Genomic DNA, 23,894 nt, shown 5'->3' with positions numbered 1-23,894 from the left:
TCGCTTGTTGACGCTTCCTCCGAAGAAATTGCAGAGGCATCCCCCAAAGTTGCCACAAAACCGCAAGCCCCGAAGCAGTTTACGATCGTGTCTTGCTTCACACGATCCCATGCTCGCGCTAACATATGCATGGCACTGAGCAGGCTCACCTCGTATTTTGTGGAGTTGTCCATAGGCAAAACCATGCGCTCGAGAAGGTGCCGCCTGTACAGGACCTTAACATTCTTTATGATGCCTTGGTCCATTGGCTGCAAAACTGATGTTGTGTTTGCAGGCAAAAAGGCAAGGCGTATGCACTCAAGGCTGGCACATTCACGTGAGCACTGCAGTGGTCCACAAGAAACAACACCTTGCGGTTCGAGGCAGCAAACTTGCGGTCCAATTTGGTTATCCACCTCTTGAAGATTTCGGCCTCTTGAACGTCAGGGTCTTCTCTGGTAACAGTCGATAGAAGAGTGCAGTCTCATCTGCGTTGAAGATGTCTTCCGGCTTGTATTCGCTTAGGTATTACCGCAGCTTTCCGTCCTTCCACGCTGCTCGTTTCCTGGTCAATGGACGGTTTTTCACCACACACGCTTTTAAAAACCAGGCCATGGCGATCTTTAAAGCGCGTCAGTCATCCATCAGACGAAATGAGGTCATCGATCCCCAACATTTCTGCAAGCGTTCGGGCTTTCATCGCAACGATATCTCCGCTGAGCGGAAGTTTGCTGCTCCGGGCCTCGCTAATCCAAACCAGCAGAGCCTTCTTTAACTCTGGGTAAGCGCCTGCACGCATTCGCTTCCGAGACGTCTTGAACTTGTCGTTATCAAATGCATTCATTATTGGTGCGCTTGTTCTTGATGAAGTTGGAGAGCGTGTTCGGCTTGATACCGTACTTCCGCGCAATGTCTTTTTTGGCGGCACCTCCCTTGTCCACTTCCTTCAATACCTCGACTTTCGTCGCCAGGTCGAGCGTGCGATAAGAGCCACGGTTTGCCATGGCTATCAACAGCACGACTACAATTCCGAAGCGTAGAATCACCCGCGGCACAAACTAGCCAACACTCTACTCGCACAATGCAACAAGGGCGCTCGACCAACACACGCCTCGACAAAGTCGACATTCGCTGCAAGCCTAATCTCGAATAATCTCGCCACTGCCAGTATGCAGCGCTGCGCGCACCTATGGCACCCGCCTGGCCTCCGCGATCAGCTTCGGCAACGCTCCGGCAGCGCAAGGCAGCCGCTTGGCCTCCTGCCGGAGCCGATCTTGGAGGCCCCGGCAGCCGTAGCATTGAATAATCGCGCCGCTCCAAGAAGGGCGGCGCTGCGGATGGCTGCGGTGTCGATGACACCAACGCGGAGCACGGAGCTGTTGTGGAACTTAAAAATTGCACATGCTACCAAAAAATGATGGTCGAATCGAGGATCCCGACTGAAAATTAACTTCCAATTAAACAATCATATTGGCTGAGGACTTCGAATTATCGAGCGATTTCTTCCGTAGGATTACATGCAAAATTGACAGGACCAGCACTTCACTTCTAATTAACCGAAAATTCCAATTAAGCGGCTTCGAATTATCGAGTCGACTGTATTACATTTCCCATCCCTTGACCCTTATCTCGAACACCAAGAAGCAGCATTTGGTATCCAATGCAATGCAATGGCAATGCAGTACCTGAGGGGGCTCCACTGCTACTGCACTGCTTCGTGAAAGAGGCTATGGAGCCCCTTAACATTCTGCAGCAGTTAGACTTCAGCATTCCCAGCAGTGTGCACAAAGCAAACCTTTTGACAGAACTGCAAAACATAATCAACGCTGCGCAGCTTTCATCTCAAAAGCAGATGACCATTGCCCAGGTATTCGGCGAATAAATCTACCTTGACACAAATGGCCTCTTGCAGAATCGAAGGCTATTCAATGATAACTATAACATTTTCTGGCCTCATGAGATCCGAATTAATGAGCAATTAACAATATTTTACTGTGTTTAAAAAAAGGTCTAAGTGGACACACAATGCCTCATTCACATTCAGCAGGATGTCTAAAATAAGATGGCTTGCTTACCTGAAGCAAGACCCAAAGAAGAATGTTCACGATTTGTGTCTGTGCAAAAAGCTCCAGTCCAAATTTTATGCAGATTATGGCCTCGGTTAGCATAATTGCCCTGAAAGGAAAAAAAAAACAAAAAATATGAGGCAGAAAATAAACCCCGGCCACTTCTTTGACATCTCAATTCCTAAAATTAAACAGTACTCTTTCGTTAATTTGAGCCTCGTAAATTCATGGTTTGGTTTGGTTTGTAGGGTTTAACGCCCCAAAGTGACTCAGGCTATCAGAAATGCCGTAGTGGAGCTCTCCGGAAATTTCAGCCACCTGGGGTTTTTAACGTGCAATGACATCGCACAGCACACGGAAGCCACCCCATTTTGCCTCCATCGAAACGCAGCCGCCAGCACTAGTTGGGCGGCTTAACCACCGCACCACCACAGCAGGGGCCCCATTTTTCAGAAATTTGGATAATTTGAACTAAGAGCATGGTCCCAGCTGACGCCCAAGTGTCTATATATCGGAAGCTCATTATTTGGAAAATGGATGGATTTGCTCCGTTTAATTCGGATGGTGATTACATCAAGGTGTTACTTACGTACCTGCGATCACCAAACTAGGCCTCCCCAAACCTGAACGGCACGGAACCGTGGTGCCCGTGCCCTTCTCGTGTCCTATGGCAGGTACGACAACGATTGGAAGTTCCACATTTCAGAAATAAAGCAGCTGCATAGTTTCGGTTTCGCTTTCCTTAACTTCAAGCCATCCCATGGCTGTGGTTGGGCACATGGCTCAGCTAGCCACAACATATTGCATGCAACATGGTGTGCCACTGTATTTATTTTGGGATGGCGTCACACTGTTGCAGCATTCGTGCATATCTCGTGTGCACCCACATGCTGCTTCCAGTATGCCGAAACAGCACACTCGTCTCGTCGCAGCTTCAATGCAGTGTGCTCTTCACGGCAATGCTTTACCGCATGGCGTTTGCGATGAAGCATCCTCAAAACGCAATGGGGCTGCTTTGTTAAGAGGGGACGACTACTACTTTGTCGCACTGCGAAAAGAGTAGTAAAGGACTTTGCGATATTGAAACAATTTTTCAACATTCCCGCAGTGCGCGCAAAGCAATGCACTTGATGGAGCTGGGAAAAAAAAACGTCTTTCTCACTTGGGTTTAATGTCAAATGTCGACAACCACTGTGCAGGCGTTCATCAGATAAAATTACTGTTACATAAACAGTTTTCAAGGTAGAAGGAGAGAAAGAAGATGGCTAAACTATATGAAAGAGCACTGAACAAGGATTGAGGGGGAGCCTCAGTTCGCAAGTCAAGCTAACGTTTCGACAAGTCCACTTGTCGAAACATTGGCTTGGCTTGCAAACTGAAACAGTTTTCAACAGCTTCGTCAGGCTCATTTGATAACGCGAACTTTCGATTAACTCAAACATATTTTCTGTTCCCTTAAAGGCTGAATTAACGAGAGTTCACTGTAGCAGTTGTCTCGGAGTTACAACTCGTTTATTTAGAACATGATATGAATTTCCGGGACATCCTCTAGCATCTCATGTGATAGCAATATCATGACTAAGGAAGTATAGAGAAAGAGGAAACAAAAAGTAATAAAGCAAGTGCTTCTGTCCTGCAAGGAAGAGAAATGCTTTGCACTTCAAAGAGAATATGCACTGCTTCAAAAGCATGCACACAATAACTGGAGTTGAGAGCAGTGTTGCAAAGGGCAGCACTCACCCAAACACCCAGCACTGGGTGCCCACCCGTCGACACCTAGTGTCCGTCACATAGCTGTAGTATTGCCTGGAAGTGTATTGAAACCAGAGAATGAGCAACAGCACTTATTGAACTCTTTAAACTCCATTGAGCTATCTGCAACAAAAACCTCCCTCCTCCTATGCGGGATGTGTGCAGCTCAAACTGTATAAACATACAAGGAACCAAGACAAGCTGCCTAGAGAAAAGATACTAGTGTTGCCCCTAAAGTGAACAACGGCTCATTTAAAACTGTCCAGAGACAAAACCCACTTTTTATTGGCATGCATGTTTAAAATTGATAGCTAAGGACAACCCTTTGCTATCAATCTTAAACATGTTCTGATAGCATGCCTTGGTTCGATTCACTTGCATTTATGCCTGATAAATGATGGCATGAAGATATGCTACCAGAACTGGAATCTTGAGCTGATGATTTTCAGATGGCAGAAACCATGCTACAGAAAGGAGTCTTGCTTGAGTATGCTACTTCTGAATTCAGCTGGTATGATAAATGTCATTAACACTGCTTACATACACATGATCGCTCTTTATTAAAGGACCCATGAAAAGCTATTTATTAAATCTAGAAAACGCACACGAGCAACAGCTATCCCCTGAGTCCTCTCCACAACACAAAAATGTTTAAGCTAGTGTCACTAACACCGAAAACAATGGCAACCAAAATGACTTGCCAGAAAACATGTACAAAAAAGGAGGTCAGCAATCAAAAGAGTCATTCTGTCCAGCAAATCAATAGCACTTGAAGCATTTTAAAACTCAACCTTTATGAAATGTGTTTTGAGTATCACTGAAAGATTTGTGCCAGCTTTGTAAAAAAATTCCCTGCCCAAAGCCTGCAAACACCACCTTCAGAGGTACACGCCCAAAAGAACACAAATTATACGTTACCTGAGCGTAGGTGCTACAATGATGCCAATGAGCATCAGCCTGGCCACGCTAAGAGGGTGGTCCGGGGGCACCTCAAAAATGTGCTTTAGGAAGAAAGTGTTCAATTCGGTCACCTGTCGAGAGACAACAGTTAAAACATCAGCAGCATAACAGAAAAGCACCAGCCAGAAATCCAGCCCTCATCAATGAAACGCCAGGAAAGAAAATGACATTTGCACTAACACCATGAAGCCACACTTACAATGTTCACCGCATCATTTAAAGCTCAAAAAAAAAAAAAAATAAGGACAAACATATGGCAAGAGCACACCAAGACTGCTAAAGTGAAAATTTACACACCTGCCAGAAAATGACTAGCTCCGTTACGGCCAAGAACCTCATGTAGGTACATGTTGGGTCCATCCATCGCACGTGTGTCCAGCTGCACAGTTTTAAGAATGCACAACCATGTTCAAGAGAAAAGTCATGATGATGCCAGACCACTCCAGCACACACAAAACTCTGTGCCACTTGTGCAGTCCCCTGAATACCCAAACTTCTGCTCGCACTAGCATATCAGCTGGGCTTGCACCGTATGTTGCACAAGTACGTCGCACAAATGGAAGAAAATAAAGCACTACCTCTCAGTCAGTAACAAAGCCTCTTATTCCGGCCACTCACAAGCTAAGAAATATAATTGACAACTCCAAGCTATTCACTCAGGCTTTACTTGCAAGCATTTATAAATCATGCTTAGTGTACATGGGTTTAACATCCAAAAGTAACAGAAAATCTAAGGGGAGCTATAATAGGGGCATGCTTAATAATGCTAACAAGCTCGTCACTGTCAACCTACCCTTACCCCTGTTAGAGCTTTATCCAAGACGCTGGCAGCTTAGCTCACCGACCACAAAAATAAGTTAAAAAGAACAGCGACATCTCTCCCACATCCTACTTTCATGCCGTTGTAGAGGCAGAAATCCATGCTCGCCAGCATCATGCTGCAATGTCATGAGATCAAGTGACGTGATGAAGTGGCAGATGTGTTAGTGACGCAGAATGGCCGAAAGCGATCGTGTGCTCAGCAGCAGTTGAAAGCTACACTTGGTTGGGCAAAACTGTCTAGAGAGTGCTGCACACCAGGTTGAAACGGAGACCAAATCAATGCCACCTGTACTTTTATTTGCCCTACATAGCTGTGTGTCCACCATGGTATAAAATCCCCGAAAGCCAATAAGGCTAACACGGAAGTATGTCCCTCAGTGTGGAGAATCAGCAGTTGCACACAGGCCCAGCACAAGCAGCCGGCATATTAGCTAAATGTGGCTAGTAAGCTAACTGTTTAACAAAAATAGATTAGCTAACTTATGTACAGTTCATACTAGCACAAAATCTTCTGTGCAAAAACTGTTCAAGATATTAAAAAAGGCATTTCAGTTGTCTTCTTCAGTGTAACTAAATTAGGGTGTTTCCTTTAAAAGCTCAATATAAAGCCCACGAGATGACTATGTGCTCGAGTGTTGTGAAGATGGCACTCTCTAATATGCTCCAAATGAAGGAACTAGGTTACAGAAAGCAGGACCTCAGACACATTAAATATTCAAAGATGACTGCAGGCACTTTGCTTAGTTTGAATTATTGATGCTACAGCATGAGAATGACCCCCACAGTTGCTGTTTAATGATAGAGCACAGATCATTTATAGTGTGACCGTGCCTCTTGACAGCAAAAATGCATTCATTTCGCCTTCAAGGGACTGAAAAAATGTTTGACCAATCCAAAAGTTCTAATTTTGGGACGGTGTTATGCTGTTGTAACGTTTGAGTATATATCCCTCATTAATGACATTAAGAAAGCTATAAAGAACTGCCTGCATCACAGCAAATTCATTTGGTGAAAGGCTGGGCAATGGATGTCTAGCTTCACTACACAAAGAGAGAACGACATGCGATGATCGTAGAGTTTTGGCCATAGCCTCCTAGGTACAAGAAGCAAAGAAACGGAAGTGAAGAAAATGGCTAAGCAGAGCTGAAGCAGCGGGGAAAATAAAGTATGGAGAAGACAGCAACAGTGATGTGACAAACTTCGTTCGAAATGGCGCTCAACTGAGCTAACTATCTGATGCTGGCTGGTCAATCTGCCCTCACTGCAGGGCGGCAAGGAGCTCAGAGAAGCAAAACTGAAACTAAGGAGTTAAGTGTTCTTGCAGATGGGACTGCCCAATTATCATCACGCCTGTTGTTGCGCACACATCAGGGGCATCAGAGATATGTGCCCGAATCTGCAGTGTGGAAAAAAGGTTATGAGCATGGCCTCTTGCTGTGCCTGTCAAACCTGCAAGTGATTTCCTCTCACGGTGTGAGGCCTGTAGCATCTGAATATGTGAGCATCCAATGCCATAGGCTTACACGGCCATTGGAAGGGAGTAAGCCTAACTTCTGCTGAATTCATTTAGAACAATCTTGGCAGTACCGTCGAGCTAGAAGCATGAGATGCAGGCACATAGTGTACTACAAGTAGGTGCTAAAGGGCTAGAAAGCGAAACAAGGTGGGACTGGATTTTGTCAGTCATCTTTCTCATCGCACACTGGAAGAAATCACCAGAGTTGTGCCCATGCACATAAGTTGGTAGCAGAGGCCGCCTCACATTTGCAGCAGCTCTTGGTAGCTGGAACAGAATTTTGGCGCAGGTCTGGCCCAATTTCATCAGCAATTGCAGTAGCAGGGTCAACTGAATGGTGCCAGTTGACAAACTAGTACAACACTTCCACCGCTGAATACACTGGGAACCAACCTGGCTGGTGTGAACTGGAGTAGGGCCCTCTGTATTTTTCCTGTTGTAGTCTGGATGTCCCTGCAGACAAGACAAGAAAGCAAGACTCCACATCAGTTTTGGAACAATTTGGGACACAGAAGGTTGATTTCTGTGCCAGTTCATTTCACTTAAGCCGCGTTCAGACTACGTGCGCATCCGTCGTAAGTATCGTATTTATCGCAGTGCGCATAGTGGCTGGAACTCCCGTTTACGTAGCTTGCGACCGCGCATGTTCACACCGGGCCGTTCGGTAAGATGCGCTCTTTACGACCGGCCAATCAGCGCTCTGAACATGGCGCCGATTAGCAAGCGGCTGATAGCGGAGGTCTGGGCTCTTCAAGCTCAAAATGAGATGTGAAAGAAAAGACTGGACACACAAATAAAATACGAAAAAGAACAATGGGTATATTAACTATTAACAACTCGATTATAAATACACTTCGTTTCACACACGCACGTTCGCACACAGTTTTCAAACGTCCGCTCACCGTGCTGACGCACCGCTCACTCCTTCGCACATTTCTTCACGCGCCCGTCCTCATTGTCTACGTATCGCGCACTCCTGCTCGGTGTCCCGTGATCGCACTCTCTCGCACCAAACCAGGCGTACGGTCCGCCTGCATCCCTGCTTGCGATTTTACCAGTGCCCCGGAGCGATCTTGGAGACGGGCCGGGGCGGTGACTCAAAGGCCGTACTACTGACTCCAAACAATGAACCGGGGCGCGCGGCAGACACGGAAACGTCCGCGGAACCTCGTCCCCCCTCAGAAAATGCTGTTTTCTTTTTCTCTTTTACGGTGAGCTTCTTTCAAACTTCGACGAGTCCGCACCAGCTCCGTTCTGCGGCCCGACCGCAACGTCGCCCCGCATCGGCCTTTCGCTGCAGGCTAACTGTTTCCTCACTTGTCAACGGAGCCGATGGGCTGCGAGAATGCACGGGGATGAAGCGGGCATCCCCCGCCTCCATAACCTCACTTTTCTAAACTAGAGGAAACATCTGCTTGTTGAGAGCTTGTTCGCGCATGAAAAAAACGGATTGATAAACCACTTACTACTTTGACTCAGCGCACTGGCAATTTGCAGCCAGGCATCGTTTTGCACTTCTCTCTGTGCGATTTCAGCTACTCGTAGTAGAGAGCCGGCCTCTGCCGAACTTTTTTTATGAGAGGCTGCTAATTCCAGAGCGAAGATTCCGCACTGCACATGATCAAGCTGCGGACAGACACAATCACCGACACAGACACAATCACCGACACAACACCAATAACAACGGCGAGCCGAGACACTGCAGCAGAGTAGGAGTGTTGGATGATGTCGCCTACTAGTGGTTCGCGCGCGAAATCTGGGAGGACCGGAAGCCCCGTGACCGGAAAGGGAAAACCGAAACGGCTGTGCGCATTGGTCGCGCGTAACAGACGTATCTGTACTAGTCGTAAAAGTCGCGGGTCCTCCGACATTTACGCCCACGCTGGCTGCGTACGTTGCGCATTTTACGCTCAATACGACAGCAGTCTGAACAGACACGTTACGTTTTTTGCGCTTACGCTTACGATCCTTACGAACGATACGTACGTTGCGCACGTAGTCTGAACGCGGCTTTAGTTAGCAAACTGACTTTGGGGTTTGATGTCCCAAAGCAATATCGGCTTAAGAGGGATGCCATAGTGAAGGGCTCCAGATAACTTCAACCACCTGGGGTTCTTTACTGTGCACCGACAGTGCATAGTATATGGGCCTTGCGTTTTGCCTCTACTGAAATGCAGCCACCATAAGCTGAATCGAACGCACGTCGATCGGATCAGCAGCAAGATGTGCCAACCACTGAGACAAGGTGTACAACAAAACACGCCTTTTATGCACTTTCATGCCCATCTTCATTGCAGTGCATTTAAAATGCGACAGCATCTTATTGCTTACAGAAAAATCACACACACACACACACGCATGCACACACACACACACACACACACACACACACACACACACACACACACACACACACACACGCGCGCGCGCGCGCGCACACACACACACAAAATGTTTAAAACAATTGTTTTTATCTGGTTGTGATGTACACCTTGAACGGAACAGGTACAGCTGACACTAAAAGTACTGCAACCTAACTATACCTGCTGAGAGCCTTATAATGGTTAGAAGGTAAAATGCCCTGCTAACAAAGCACCACTCTATAAAAATTTTGAAGCTTGGCATTGCAATACATGAAGACATTAAAATATAGTTCCCCTTAGATTCTGGCAGTTTTCTGAAACTGATGGATAAGCTCCCAGTAGACACAGTGAAATGTTGCTTTTTTATGGTTCTACAAATATATAAGACAATTCATTCAACAACAAAAAAGCTGCTTTTAAATATTTTAATTAGTACTACATCACAAAATCCTGATGCTGTCGCAAGACTATATTATACTTGGCGAGAACATTTTTCGGGCAATGAAGCAGGAGCTATGGAGCTGAAACACGACCTCCTACTATGCAGTGGAAATGCAGTTCCCGCTAGCAGTTATTAGTTTTTCTCTTTAAACATAATACAATGCCAGCAATTGTGATATAAGGCATATTGCTAAGACCACTACAAACTTCTGATGTTTTCTAACAGAAAAAAATAGCCTTCTTGATTACAATAAATTTGGTAAGCATGTCTTGTTACAAAGAAGTCCACAGATTGCGCCAACTGTACCAGCGACAGATTGAAGCTAAAAATATGCTAGGCAGCAAACACACTGCAGGGCGGCCAAACTATTTGGCAGAATGAAACCGTTATAGATGCTCCACCGCTGCGGCCTTTTCTTCCTTGCCAAGAAAGGGTGTCACCGAGTACAGCATAACCTTTAACGCAGTACTTTGCCACATGTGTGTTTGCGACACATACTTTGTCATGCAGCTATTCAGCAACCGTGCTCAACAAGGTTGCCATCCTACCGGCCATTCACATTAATCCCCAATTCCAGGTGAAACTGTGTGGCTTGCACTTCCCATAGTAAAACAGCAGTAAGAAGCTACAGTGCACAATAACTTGGACCGTGCCACGCAAACCAAAAGCAAAAGCAGCTAACACGAAGCCAGTTCATTTTAAGAAGAAAAGCAGGATGGGGTCCACAACGGGTGGGAGCCACTTAGCCCACAGAGGCAGCTGCTGCACACAGTGGAGGGAGGAATGAACAGAAGACTCACTTGATGCTCTCCCACTTGTAGGTGCGCATCTCGAGTTTCTCACAGATCCACATGCCAAACCAAATGCCCAAACCATTGCACAAGAGGACATCCAGTACTATGGCGTCCCACCAGCACTCCTTGAAGTTGGGCAGCAAGTGAGCAAACGCCATCTGTCGGTAAGAAACAGAACAATTTCGCTAAATTTCCATCCTGCTCCTTCAGGGTATAAAATAGTCAACCTCCAATAAGAGCTAGAATGAAAGGTTTCATGCAAGGTTTCAGGCATCATGAAGTGCCTCATAAAATGTCTTTGGCTCATAAAAAGTTTCAGATTTTTATATATATATAGGGTGTGGCAGAAATACTGTCATTAGGCAGCCAATGCATCAATCGCAATTAAATACGTCATATTAAAAAAAAAAAAGAAAGGTCTTAAGATCAAGTGAATGATGGAAGAATAATATAGATTTAGGTCCCATATCTGTTCGTGAACAACTGCCACAATGTGCCAAAATGAGAAAATTCAAATATTTTAAAACTTCATTTTTTTTTGCTATTTTGCACCTCCATTAAAGAGCCATAAACATTTCAGTAATACTAAAAGTGAAGGTGTTTAAAGCAGGAAAAATAAACTCTTGTAATGAAGTAGACTCATTACGTCAGCCACAGGCACCCTGAAAATGAAACAATCTCACAAGAAAAAGTCCAACCGAAAACGAGAACTGTCAGCTCATGTGGGTCGAACTGCTAGAGCAGGCAAAACAGACACCACAGAATTGACACCTTTGCACTGAAGCTGCAAAATTGCAAAAATTAAATGTTCAGTCTTGTTCCATAAAGAAAATTTTGGGAAATTACAGAAGAAACTATGACCTAAATCAAAGCAACTCTTTTCAATAGTCACTTGAGATAAATTTTTTTTTTTTTTTCAAATCCAAAGAATTGATCCAATCGAGCTCATCCACTTGCCCAGAAAATACTACCCCTGATTCTGCAATTAGATTCTAGGGACAGGTCGCAGTTGACCTGAAGCTCGCATTTAAGTGCTCTTGCCACCTAAAAGTGAGGCCAAAGAAATATTACCTATTTCACCAGACCTTGAGATGAACACTAGATTAACTAGGGAATACAGACAATCAGAGTTTAGTTTCCAGATAAAGAAAGAAACTATAGATAACTATTGGAGCAGTCCAGTAATCAAGAGTAAGAATGAATACATGGAGAAACCCATAATAGGTGTCCATAAACAACCGCATGTGAAGAACAATTAAGAGCACTGAAAAATAGTGACACAAAATTGAAGCTTCAATATGGTAGATTCACACCCTATGCTATGAGGCACACACTAATGGCACACTACTTCAAACCACTTTGCATTCACTCGCACACTATAACCTCATTATACACAAACTTTTGCATTTCATCTCCATCAAAATGCAGCTGCCTAAAATGGCATCAAACCAGTTAAATCATACTTAAATGGGAAATTCTACAGTAGCTAATAAACTGCAGTGAGTAGCTATATTTAACATGGATGCTATTGCCTGCAATAATACACACTAGCACACAATAAGCAGTTAATAAGTCAGCAGTATGCATTTACAACTGAATGAGTGCAGACTTTTCTGCTAGGCATCTTATGTTGTTACAGGCTGGTTGGTTGAATAGGAAAGTTGCACCATAAAACTTCCTTGCGCACAGATGCATGGTACACTTAAATTCTTTCTAGATTTGCTCTCACATAAAAAAAAAGATATATAATAAAGGAAAAACAGGCAAGCCTACCTCAGTTATTTCCCAGGTGACACTGATCGCCCAGCAGATACCATAGTGACGGACTAACATGGCCTTCATGGCCCAGCCAAAGAAGTGGCCAAAGGCAAACACGTCCATGTGAGCCCACAACTTCTCCAGATGGATGTCTGAGCAGTTGACTCCATACTCCTGAGCACAAGGCAGAGACCACAGCCCATCAATAAAAAACCTTGCGTGACTGCTGAAAGCAGGCCTGCACCTCTCTCAAAGGAAGCTGCTAATAGGGCAATACCGAAAACTTAAGTTTCTTAGGGGGAAAAACACATCTGTAGTATGTCAATACCATCAACATTAACCAAATGAGACAGGCACTACATATAAACATAAATTCAACAATATCTCGGTGTAGACTAGCCGTGGATATTAATCATCACAGAAGTTAAAAGCAGATCAAAAGAGGAAACACAGGCAGCAAAAAGTACAGGACTGGCATAGAAGTACATTGCCGGCCCAGTCATTTCTGTATTTCTCATTGTCCCTCACAGTTTTTAATATAAAAAAAATTTTATTCAGTATACTTCACACTTAACCTTCAGATACTCTACACTGCTTTCAGGCACACTAAACAGTAAACAAAGTTTCACAAGTCTAACATTAGATATTTTAACAGTAATTTTCTTTCAAGTCCCTCAGCCTGTCTCTGTCCTCAAAGGTTAGTGCATGGTTAGGACTAAAGAAATACTTGCTGTGAGGGCTACATTCACACAAAACAAGCAGGCCAATCATCACCAGTGTTGAGTGATGGCATTTCTTTCCTTACAACCTGGCTTGCCAATCATGTAATTGACTGTAACAGAATTTCAGTTATCTAATGAACCTTACCCGTCATAACAATGCTTACAACAACGTAAACCAAATAATTTAAAGGACTGTAGACACCTAATTTTTGAGTTCGTGTTTTATCACTTGTAATGGTGCCTAGGACATTATTGTTGATGATTCTGAGGACGGCATGAAAGGGACGAATACAAAGAAGGAACATGAAAACAACAGGATAGGCGCTATCCTTCTTTGTCTTCGTCGCTTTCGCGCCGTCCTCAGAATTAACATCAGCTATGAACCAACTAGCCCAAATCAAAGTACTTCTTTTATTATTGTACACGGATCATCATGTTACATTCGCCTACGACTGCTGTATAATTTATAATCCAATTTCTTTTCTCACCTGTTTCGATTTCGGTTTCAACAGCCAAGCAATGACTGTGATGTCACAGTCAAGTCTAGATCATGCAAGGGATGAAAATACAGCGATATAATCATTGCTATATCATTTGAATTCGCTACAATGATAAAGCTAGCCCACCTCAAGAACAGGAATCGCTACAGGGGAAGAATGAGTGATTATATCGCTGTTTTTTTCATGCCGTGAATCAAGACATGATTGTGATGTCACAGCCATCTCTCGGCTGTCGAAACCAGAACTGGTGAGAAAAGAAAATTCAATTATAAATTATTTAGCGGCTGTAGGCAAAAACTGCGTGCGGATCGATATACAGGAATGACTTAAGCATCATTAACAAGAAGAAAAAAGCTACCAAAATTTGGTGTCTATAGTCTTTTAATAATGATGACATTTCTTCACATGCCTGTCAACTATGACTCTCACAAATGAAGCTTTGGGGAATGATTTTCGTACCATTTAGATCAACGTATGTCTGTCGCTGAAAAAAAAAAGACAACTGGCACATTACAGCATCTAGCTACAGTAAGCAACTTAATTTTCTCAAAAGTCGAATTTTTACTTTCGTCAATGACCTTCAGCACATGAAATTTATTGGTTCCACATACATTTTAAGCAAAATGTCAACTCCTCAAATGGGAATAATTACATGCTAAATGCCATAAAATAATGATTTCTGTGACTGTCATTGTGTTGCCACTTGGAACTGCAAGTCTCCCTACGAAATCCTGACTCAGCCCAGCGATGCCTAGCCTTGGCTCTGGCTTTGGTGATCGATCAAGAACCAGAATATTCAGCATGATATGTCCAATGGTCTACATGCCCCTTCACTACATGAAACTCCCCTTTGCAAGAAAGTAAAAATGAAAAATGTGGCCACAGTTACTGTGGATGGATTCTCTTTGTGAAGGGAATGTTTCAACATTTTACAGAACACCTCTCCTCGATAACCATGGCACTCACAAAACCAACACTGAAATGGAGGCACCTAAAAATTAAACTTGCCAAACCACCGCCCAAGCTTTTGTTTGCTTGTTTTCTGTTACTTCCTTATGCTATGTCACTTCAAAAATTTCTGAAATCCAGCAATGGCTTCCGAGGGTCAGATTCCATATTCGTCACATGAACGACACAAGTTCATGAAGAAAAAGAAAATGTTGCTTAGATTCTAGTTCAGGATGAAGAACTCTGCAGGTTTTCAAAATCAGAAAATGCCCTTTCCAAAATGCTTATTAAAATATTTTATCTTCATTTATTCCTTTCTTTATTTACACCTGCAGTCAAATAGCATTGGTAGAATTTCATCGTAGTCTTTTCATGCATCTTGGGACAGATTATACAACCCGGGCATATGAGATCTGTAATTTATACAATGTGCCATTTAATATCAAGCGATGCACTTTGGGCCAGAGTTGCCTTCCATAAACGTTTGTCGAAGGGTGTACTTTCGATTTACTCCTACTGTGATACAACAGTGAGAATGAGGTGGAATTTACAGCTGAGCACCACTCCTCCCTTTGCAGTATCCGAACATCTAAGAGGCAGAGGACAAAAGGAAGGAAGGAAGGATTCCAAGATACCTCACCTTTTCCAGGTCTATTGAGAAGTTCCGCAGTTTTGGGTAGAACCAGTACATTACACTTTTGATCGTGGTATAGTTTTGAAAGAGTAGGAACAGCAGACCCATTAGGTAGAGTACACTCAGGCCTGCAAAAGTCACAAGTTGCACACACATAAGAGAGTTAACAGCGGCACACTATGCATTTGACCTCTTAACTTAACTTAGCCTCACACTAGTGCTATGCAAGTAAATCTACAATAGCCACAAAGAAATACAAATCAATGAAGAATGCAGCATAGGCCTCAAACTGCTGAATAAAAAAAAAAAAAAAAAAAAGAAAAGCAAGCAAGATCAAGCTCAAAAACTAGCGTGGTAAAAAATGACTTGACAGTGACAAGGCTTTGCTCTGGAAATGTCACTGCCAAAAGCTTGCCTCTTGATGTACACATCATGAGCACCCGGTTCAATCCGCTTTATTTTTAATCGCCTCATCAGGTGGAACCTGGCGCTGTCAGCGTCGAAGTTGTGAGTGAAAATATCATGAGCCTGCCTCTGGCAGCTGGTAGCTGGCAGGCGGCATAGCCAGACATTTGGTCACATCACGTCACGGTTTGTGTACTACTGTGTGTAGGCAAAAGTCATCACCTTTTTTGTTTCTGCCAATAGTTAACACCCAAATTATTTCAAAGAAAATATTTTTTGTCTTATTATTCTTCTTAAGTTAATATTAAGATGCAGCCAACTCGGGTAGCCCTTTTGAGATGTGAGGGTGAGGTGGGGATCAAACCCTCCAGGAACCCTCGGTCAGACATGCCCCAGCAGGCACCTTCGTGCAGCTCAATTAAACTGGGACATTAATCTAGGTCAGGTGGTCTTCTACATAATGTGGCACCTTAAGATTGCATGCTAATGAACATATGTGAGGTAACAGAGGCACATATTGCCAAAGCTTCTTTTGGCGAAGGGGGTATAGATCTATGTAATTAGCAAAGTGCACGTGCCCAAACGAAGCTACGCAAGCGGACCTGCAGATGAGAGCCATTAACAATGTCGTGTCACACCTTTAACGGCAGAGTTTCAGTGTCCCCTTAGTCTTTCTTTTTTTTTCCACTTTCCAAACGGTGTGCAAGATGTTAGTAAACGTGCGTCATAATGTGCATATTTGCAACACCGGTAAATTACTTTACAACTGAATTTCTTCTCCAATGTAGTTTTGGTTTCAGTTTTAGCAGCCAATGGTGCGAAAGAGTACAGTTGAGGCCCTATGAGGAATACAAAAGCTACAATATACTGGCTGTTTGCTCCCTCACTTTCATTTTGTCTCTTGGTGCAAGCTGAAATAAGGCTTGGTGCAAATTAAAGAAGTAAAGTATTGAATACACTGCAGTCTTTGTGTGCCTCACATAACCTCACTTAACCCTTCTTGAGACATCAATTCAATTAATGCTATCTACGAGGAGCACGCACTCAATGCTAACAAATCCATGTTAGCAAACCTTTTACAACTTGAAAATAAAAAAAGAAAGTAAGAAAAAAATTTGTGACCTTGCCCTACAAATAAGCCTCAAGACGCTTTTCATCTACATGCTAATTATATCATAGGCTTTCTACCCTCTCGGATGCAGGACTATTTGCACACATGACAGGCCCGATGTCTGTACGTCCTCATGCCATGACATATTTTTCTTCTTCTTCAATGAGTGATTCAGGACTCCTCTAACACGTTATTTCTATTGCTACTGCTCCCTTTGCAGCTGCATAAAGCTTTCATGGAAGGAACAGCGAAAAGTATACATTTGTTTTAAGTGTGATTAAATTAGTGATTTTAATTGTAACAATGACAGTACAATGACTGTGATAACAGTACAATGAGCTTTGTACACTCAAACCAGCATCAAAACACAGCAGAAACTGCACCTTCATTCTTGTCTCTGAGTTAGCCAGTACATGGCTTAAAATATTTGACAGCTAAATTCGTAATGTGACTGAAACTGATGGCTACTGCTCCTAATAGAAGGTGTCAAAGAAGCATGTGCAAGGCAGGTGGATGCTTTTTTGTATGATGAAGGCACTGCTTCAAGCTCTGCGCGGTTACCCCTCTACCCCACAACATCCCTGTAGCCAGAGACAGCAGAAGCCTATACAATGCAAAAGTCAAACCTTAACCTCTTTACAAGCAGGCACCCGCGCCCATGCTCAGAAACTGCATAACAGCACAGAAAAAATAATTAATTGTGTTTGCATACATGAAACAAACTGCTAAACAAAGAATGTACCTCCTGTCTAAAAAGCCATCAAGCTCTAAGCTCATACGTTTTTTTCAGGAGTGCTACTCACTCAACCCCCCCCCCCCCCCCATTGATAGTAAAATAAAATAAAATGTGAATTAACTATATTCTGGCAGGCTCTAACAGATATCACAGGAGACAAAGGCAAGAAATAACAAGGCAGCTCACCAAAAACTATCCTCCACACAGCTGGATGCGGTCGCGTAAAGGGGCCTGCAAGACAGAGCACCAAAAGGAAGATCAATTATTCCAGCAACTGCACTTTTCAAATACAAATTGAGCATGTTTGTTATTCGGTTCATGATCAATTAGAAAAGATGACATTCGAGTTTATGAATATTTAAAAACTGAACATTCGGAAGCAATCAATACCATGGCGACTTTTATAAAACAAAACCACTATACTCCTGCAAATTATTCAGAGATGGATTTTGACGTGTCAGAAAACGTCTGCAATGGTATCCTCTGTACTTTCTTCAATGTTTGTTTATCACGTGGCCCAATCGTTTGAATTTTCATCTTAGGTGAAACTGTGAAAGTGGGCTTTCCCACATAACATACGTGATAAGAACGAGATGGTTAATTACCCCCTCTGAACAGTCACAATATGAAAATGTGAATTTTATATTAACATTAGAAGCCTCATAATGAAGGAAAGACTGGTGTCTAGCATTGTATTGTGTACATAGACTGCCTACCATATTTGGCAAATGGTCAAATGGAGAGACAGGAATCTCCCCTTCCATCTTTAAAGATAAGCTTTTGGACTTAGAGTACAAGAGAAGAAACTAAAAGCAAGGAGAAGACTTAATGTTAATGTACTGTCACTGCATAATGGTAACTGTTCTTGTAGCTTTTTTTGTTTGATCCACACACCTAATGACTGCACCGATCGGATTCGTCCCGGTGCCTTTACAATTTCCCCAGAAAGTGCCCCGCCAACACATTTCTGTCCACTAAGATGTGTGCGTAAGACCACCAGCAAAATTTTTTATCAGGCACCTTGTTTTTCGATGGAGATGCAAGGTGCCTGTGCACAGTACAATGTCAGTGCATATTAAAAAATTTTTGTCAACGACCAATCATCACCGCAGTCACTGCTCATGGTTTCTAGTGTAGGCCTACATAAAAACGGGTGCGCACACTGATCAAAAATTGTGGGTAACGATTCTCTACAGCGTTTCTAACAAAAATACTATGGAATTGACCACTTTAGAAAAAAAAAAGCTTTCCATTGTGCCAGAAATAGAAAAAGAAAAAAAAAAGCTGGATGCCTGAATTCCAGTTTTCCATCCCTCTAAGCCCTACAAACTATAAACTAAAATGCTTACCACTGGTTACTCCTAACATCAAAGAATGCAATAGACGTCATTCTACCTATAGCAGAAGCCGAGTTGAAAGGTTTCGAAAAGTTTGTATTACTGTTTCCGAAGTGGCAGCTTCACTACTCTATTTCTCAAATTCTACGATATAGAAATTAATAATTTTACCCTTACTCCATTCCTTGATGCCAGGAAAGACCAAAGGCATAGATATAAGTTTCCTGAAGCAAAAACTCTTAAAAGCTCATCACAAAATGCTTACATAGGGCGTTTCACATAACCTGAACCAAGGATTAAAAAAAAGAGCATTACAGCTCACCAGGACCAACGACATATTGTTTGTCGTCATGTAGTCCTCCTCGAAATATTTTTAATTCCATATAATTCATTATTTACAAAGATTAATTATGCAAAATCTTTAATATTCAAGTATCCCTCATTGATTTGTGGAGGGAGTTCAGAAACAACCGACCCAGCTTTTCAACTGTTGTTCGTTTTTGGGTTTCATATATATATATATATATATATATATATATATATATATATATATATATATATATATATATATATATATATATAATAGGGGATAAATCAGGTTTCTGTTTTTTTTATATAGAAACATTCCGAAATTTGGGTTTCTTTAGGTTAACTTTACAAGCTGTAATAATATTGATTTTTTTAAGCTGCAGACGATAACAATTAGGGCTATATTTGAGGCTGCTAAGTGGGGGAAAATTGGAGCCCTAAGAAAACATTCCAGATTTCCGCATTTGTTTGGTAATTAATAATCAATGGCAGTAAAGAGCCTGTACCAGTTTTGGAACATGAAACATTCTATTCATACAAGCTGGTCATTGACTTCTTACATGTCCTTACATAATCATCTGCATGTGCAACATTTTGGTTTCCATACAAATCTTTTGTAAAGTCTTTGGAAGTGTGTGAGCTGAGAGAATGTTTTCTCAACATCACAGCTGCTGTTAGCTGGCAGCACAACATCTGCTAGCCTGGAGTAGCACACAGTTGCATCGTGTCAATAATCAATGATTATGAACCAACAACCCCAGCTTGGAGTCTTGCTACAATAATCAATGACTTCAACACTTGTGTTAGTGGCGGCTTGTTTCCAGCAAGTACTTGATGAACTCCTCGCGAAGCTAGTCTACATCATCGATTACGTAAATCAAGAGAGGTCGGTAGTCATCAAATGACTCACTCGGCAGACATTTTTTAAATAGGTTCAGTACAGCTCCTAATTTAGAGTAGTTTTGTGGCACAGCTTTTCCAGAAATCAAAGAAAAATCGGGCTTCATACGATTTCTCAGGAGCATGCTCAGGGTGCTAAAATTGGATAAAATCGGATTATATCCGAGAATGAACAACCCTAAATATATGGTGTGATAAAGTGGGATGTTAGAGAAGGCGCTTTTGTTTTGATCTAACGTTGATGCACACTCCGATGATTAAAATCACCCATAATTCTCTATGAGTGTAGCACTTGCCATTCGGAAAGGCCAGGACGCTGATGATGAGAAAAAAAAATGCTACGCAGCAGATGCCACTCCACATATTCTGCTCCAAGTTGGCATCATCTCTGGAAGACATGTAAAAAGGGAAGAATGGTATTGAATCACTTGGGTCAAAGAAAAAGATGGTTAAAGCTGCTATGACATACAGAAATGTCACGCAACAAAATCCTTGCACATATATATGATGCTGCTCACCAACTATGAGTGAATCTCCAGAACCTTACGACCAGGAGAAAAATAAGCAAATAAAACAAATAGATGTAGAATTATTGGAATATCACAGCACTTACAAGTCAAGTGAGTAACCAGCTCAAAAAGTGGTTAGAAAACTTAAAGAAAAAAGAAAAACACTTCTTTTTGTCTCCCAAGTTAAGTGCTTACATCAAGAGTAGTTACTGAAGCAGCTTTAATTTGCAGCAATAAATATAGGAAAACTATGAAAGTATTTTACACTGCACATCACGTCAATAACCCCTTGCTACAGAACTGGGTAAGACCATGTAAAACTGCACTTACTCTATACATGAAAATGTGTATCCAAACATGAGCACATCACAGCAATAGCAACTGGGCGAGTGAAAAATAAATACTTGAAATTTCATTAAAAGCAGAGCTGCAGCAATGGTCTCACTCAGACATCTGTGCCAATAAATGCACTTATTTTGAGTCTGCCACGGCAAGTCAGAAGGGTAAACTTTGTATAGTGGCCAAGATGAAAGATTGGCACAACAATTGCCTCTCTGCTGGCACTGAAGCAAGTGCACAAAGGCAACAGCTGCAGGCATGCCTACTGTTCGTCATATTATGACAGCACTAAATGCCTCAAGGCATCAGTCACATTTTTATTTAGTTTGCTTTTCAAGCCCAGCTCCACTCCAATTATAGCCTAAATAACAGCTTGACTAAGAACATTGGGCAAATAAAAAAGCTGAATATAGGTCCTCTATCTGAATAGAAACAGCCTGCCGAGACTGTAGAAAATGACTTCCATATCTGCTTCAGCTCTCTGGGTAAACTTCTCTTCTCCCACTACACTGCAAACATGCACATGAAAAAGAAAAAAAAAATCAAAGAAGAAAGCGAAGCTCAGAGCAAGTTTCCTTGCAAGTGCAAACATCTGGAAAAGATTTCTTTGACATGTTTCAAAAAAGAAAAATGAGGAAAACATTATGTGTGTCATTTGCGTGTCAGCACAGCTTTTTTCTACACTTTAAAAACATTGCATCACATTAACGGCACATAAAAACTGGGGCAATGCATTCTACGGTTTATTAACACTTGCACACTGCTGCAGACAAAGCACAGGAAGACCGCAGGCTGCTAAAACCAACTAAATATTCTATGAGTGTGATCCAAGCCAAAATTAACACCGAAAAGTAGGATGCCACATAGGAAGAAATTTGCATCCCTTTTGCAAGCACAAAATTCCCTTTCACAGAGACACACCGTCACAAGCACAAGTAAGAAGATGGATGGATTTTTGCAAAAGGACAGCGTGACCTGAGATTCTTATAAATATGGAGACCTGCCATGGCCAATGATGATACTAGCTCAAAGGATAAGGCAATGGGCTACTGCTGGCACAAGTTTGTAGGTTTGATGCCAGGCACTGTGGATGCATTTCAGTGAAGGCAAGATACAAAGCCGCATATGAACAGTGATTTCACAGCATTTTAAAAACCTCTCGTGGTCAAAACTAACATTGGGCTTTTCAGTAAGGCATGTCTCGCACAACCTGTCTACACAAAGAACTAGTAATTCTGTTACAACTTTTAGCTGAATTCTTCATGACCGTTATCCCCCCAGAGTAAACTATTTAGAATTAAGGAGGAAGTATGTCAATGTCAATGGAGAAAGTATGTCAACGACTAGCTGAATACAGATAACAAGTTTCCTTTAATACTGGAACAACCAGCGAATAAAGCAAGCTTTAAATCTTTTATAGACAATGTTCACAGACCAGCAGACAAAGTTCTCGAATTGATCACCAGTGGTGCCTTACTAGTTTTCAGTGATCCTGAACACCTCACGTTTCACGAGGTGAAGCAATATAATGGAGATTATAGACTGGACAAATCCCTCTGCCAGACGTATTTTAATAATTATAAAGACAGAATTTAACTGCAGTTATGATTAACCAATTAAATGCTATTATAATTAACTATGAGTGATAAGCAGCACTAAAGCAGACATATTAAACACTATGCATTAAATGAATTTAACGAAAATGGTATATTGTTTCATTAATCATGCAGTTTCCTGCAAACCATCTTGCTGACAATGACTCGTGCACATCATATGTATCATGCATGAAATAGCCACAGATGAGCACAGCCAATGGATCTCAAATCACAATTTGTGTACTCCTGTGTGCAAACAAAATTCAGCACCTTTCTTTCTGCCATTTTAAGGAAAAGCCTTTTCTTTTTTCTTTGCAATGATTGCTCTTTTTAACGTTATAAGATTGTGCTGCCAAAGTTGCGCAAATCACTTATAATTTTTAAAAGCGCATCCACAAGCTAACAAGTTCTCTCCAAATCATCATGTAGGCGCGCTAAACTTTAACTCAAGACGATTCACTAAAACAAGACAAGACTGGTACATTGACAGTACATGATGGAAAACCAACTAGCCGCCATTACAGCATTGCTTGCTTCTCTCCAAAGGTTGCACCTGGTAAGGACGAATTCATGGAAGCTGAGCAGTTGCTTTCTTTAGGCATAATTTAATCTGGCTAATCAGTGTTACAGATATCATCCAAGAACACACGGGTTAATTTCAGCTCTTTCAGCTCAGCTGCGAAACACTACGCCATACTCCCAGAGGTGAATAAAATAAAGAATGCCTTCTAGTGAATATACTGAGCATTTATAATCCGCTTGCATGTGAACTGGGTTTCGTGTTGCAGACAAAGTGGCCCCCTCAATTCTAGCCGCGCCAGCTGCATTAGATGATGGTGATACTGGCAGTAAGAGCACGTCAACCGCACGGTCGAGCTGCGCTCTTCGTAGTTTTTATCCACTAGTAAGTAGGCTTGCAAAACCAATGTCCGATGAATTATACGGCAGCGGCCCACAATGTGACAAGGCCATGGATGATCGAACGATACGGGTATATCCACTGCTGCCAAAAGATTAACGCACACCTTTTAGATTTATCAGAGATAGCAAGCACGCTTCGTCAAACGCGCGCTCAGCAGCGCAGAACTGAAAGCAGAATACAATTCGATATTACTGCTGAATTTTCGGCCTTCACAAAGTAAGCGGGTGACGCACGTTCGTGCTGCAGGGCAGCAAGAATTCCGCAGCATAGTTCTCGGCGAAGCAATAGCGGTTAATCCATGGCATCAGAGCCGCAGTGCGGGATACGAGGTGCCGAGCTCAGTTAGATCCCTTGAAAGACAAGATCTAACGACCGCCACAGGTGCGCACAGATGCGCATCCAAGACTCCTGCAAGCTTGCAAAAGTCGGTAGATTCGTGATCACGTTGTGCGCCAAGCGCAGGAGTAACGCGAGA

General features: G+C 42.5%; 1 protein-coding gene across 2 annotated transcripts in view; it reads right to left on the bottom strand.

Moving 5' to 3' along the window:
- Pss (phosphatidylserine synthase 1 homolog l(3)77CDf) overlaps positions 1-23,894 on the bottom strand; it is a 33,478-nt gene that overhangs the window by 9,052 nt on the left and 532 nt on the right. For both annotated transcript variants that reach the window (XM_084600832.1, XM_084600831.1), the window contains exons 2-11: positions 20,351-20,442; positions 17,695-17,739; positions 15,263-15,384; positions 12,468-12,626; positions 10,701-10,852; positions 7,489-7,548; positions 5,055-5,136; positions 4,716-4,828; positions 3,786-3,851; positions 2,055-2,154 (exon numbers count right to left, since the gene is read on the bottom strand). In XM_084600832.1, coding sequence (XP_084456958.1) covers positions 2,055-2,154; positions 3,786-3,851; positions 4,716-4,828; positions 5,055-5,136; positions 7,489-7,548; positions 10,701-10,852; positions 12,468-12,626; positions 15,263-15,384; positions 17,695-17,739; positions 20,351-20,442 — 991 coding nt within the window. The remainder of the gene's footprint in view (positions 1-2,054; positions 2,155-3,785; positions 3,852-4,715; positions 4,829-5,054; positions 5,137-7,488; positions 7,549-10,700; positions 10,853-12,467; positions 12,627-15,262; positions 15,385-17,694; positions 17,740-20,350; positions 20,443-23,894) is intronic.

This window comes from Amblyomma maculatum, chromosome 4 (assembly GCF_055883805.1).
Source record: "Amblyomma maculatum isolate TAMU_Amacu chromosome 4, ASM5588380v1, whole genome shotgun sequence".
In the NCBI taxonomy this organism is placed as follows: domain Eukaryota; kingdom Metazoa; phylum Arthropoda; class Arachnida; order Ixodida; family Ixodidae; genus Amblyomma; species Amblyomma maculatum.
The sequence above is the reverse complement of the archived record's forward strand: the minus strand, read 5'-3'. Positions and strand labels throughout refer to the sequence as shown.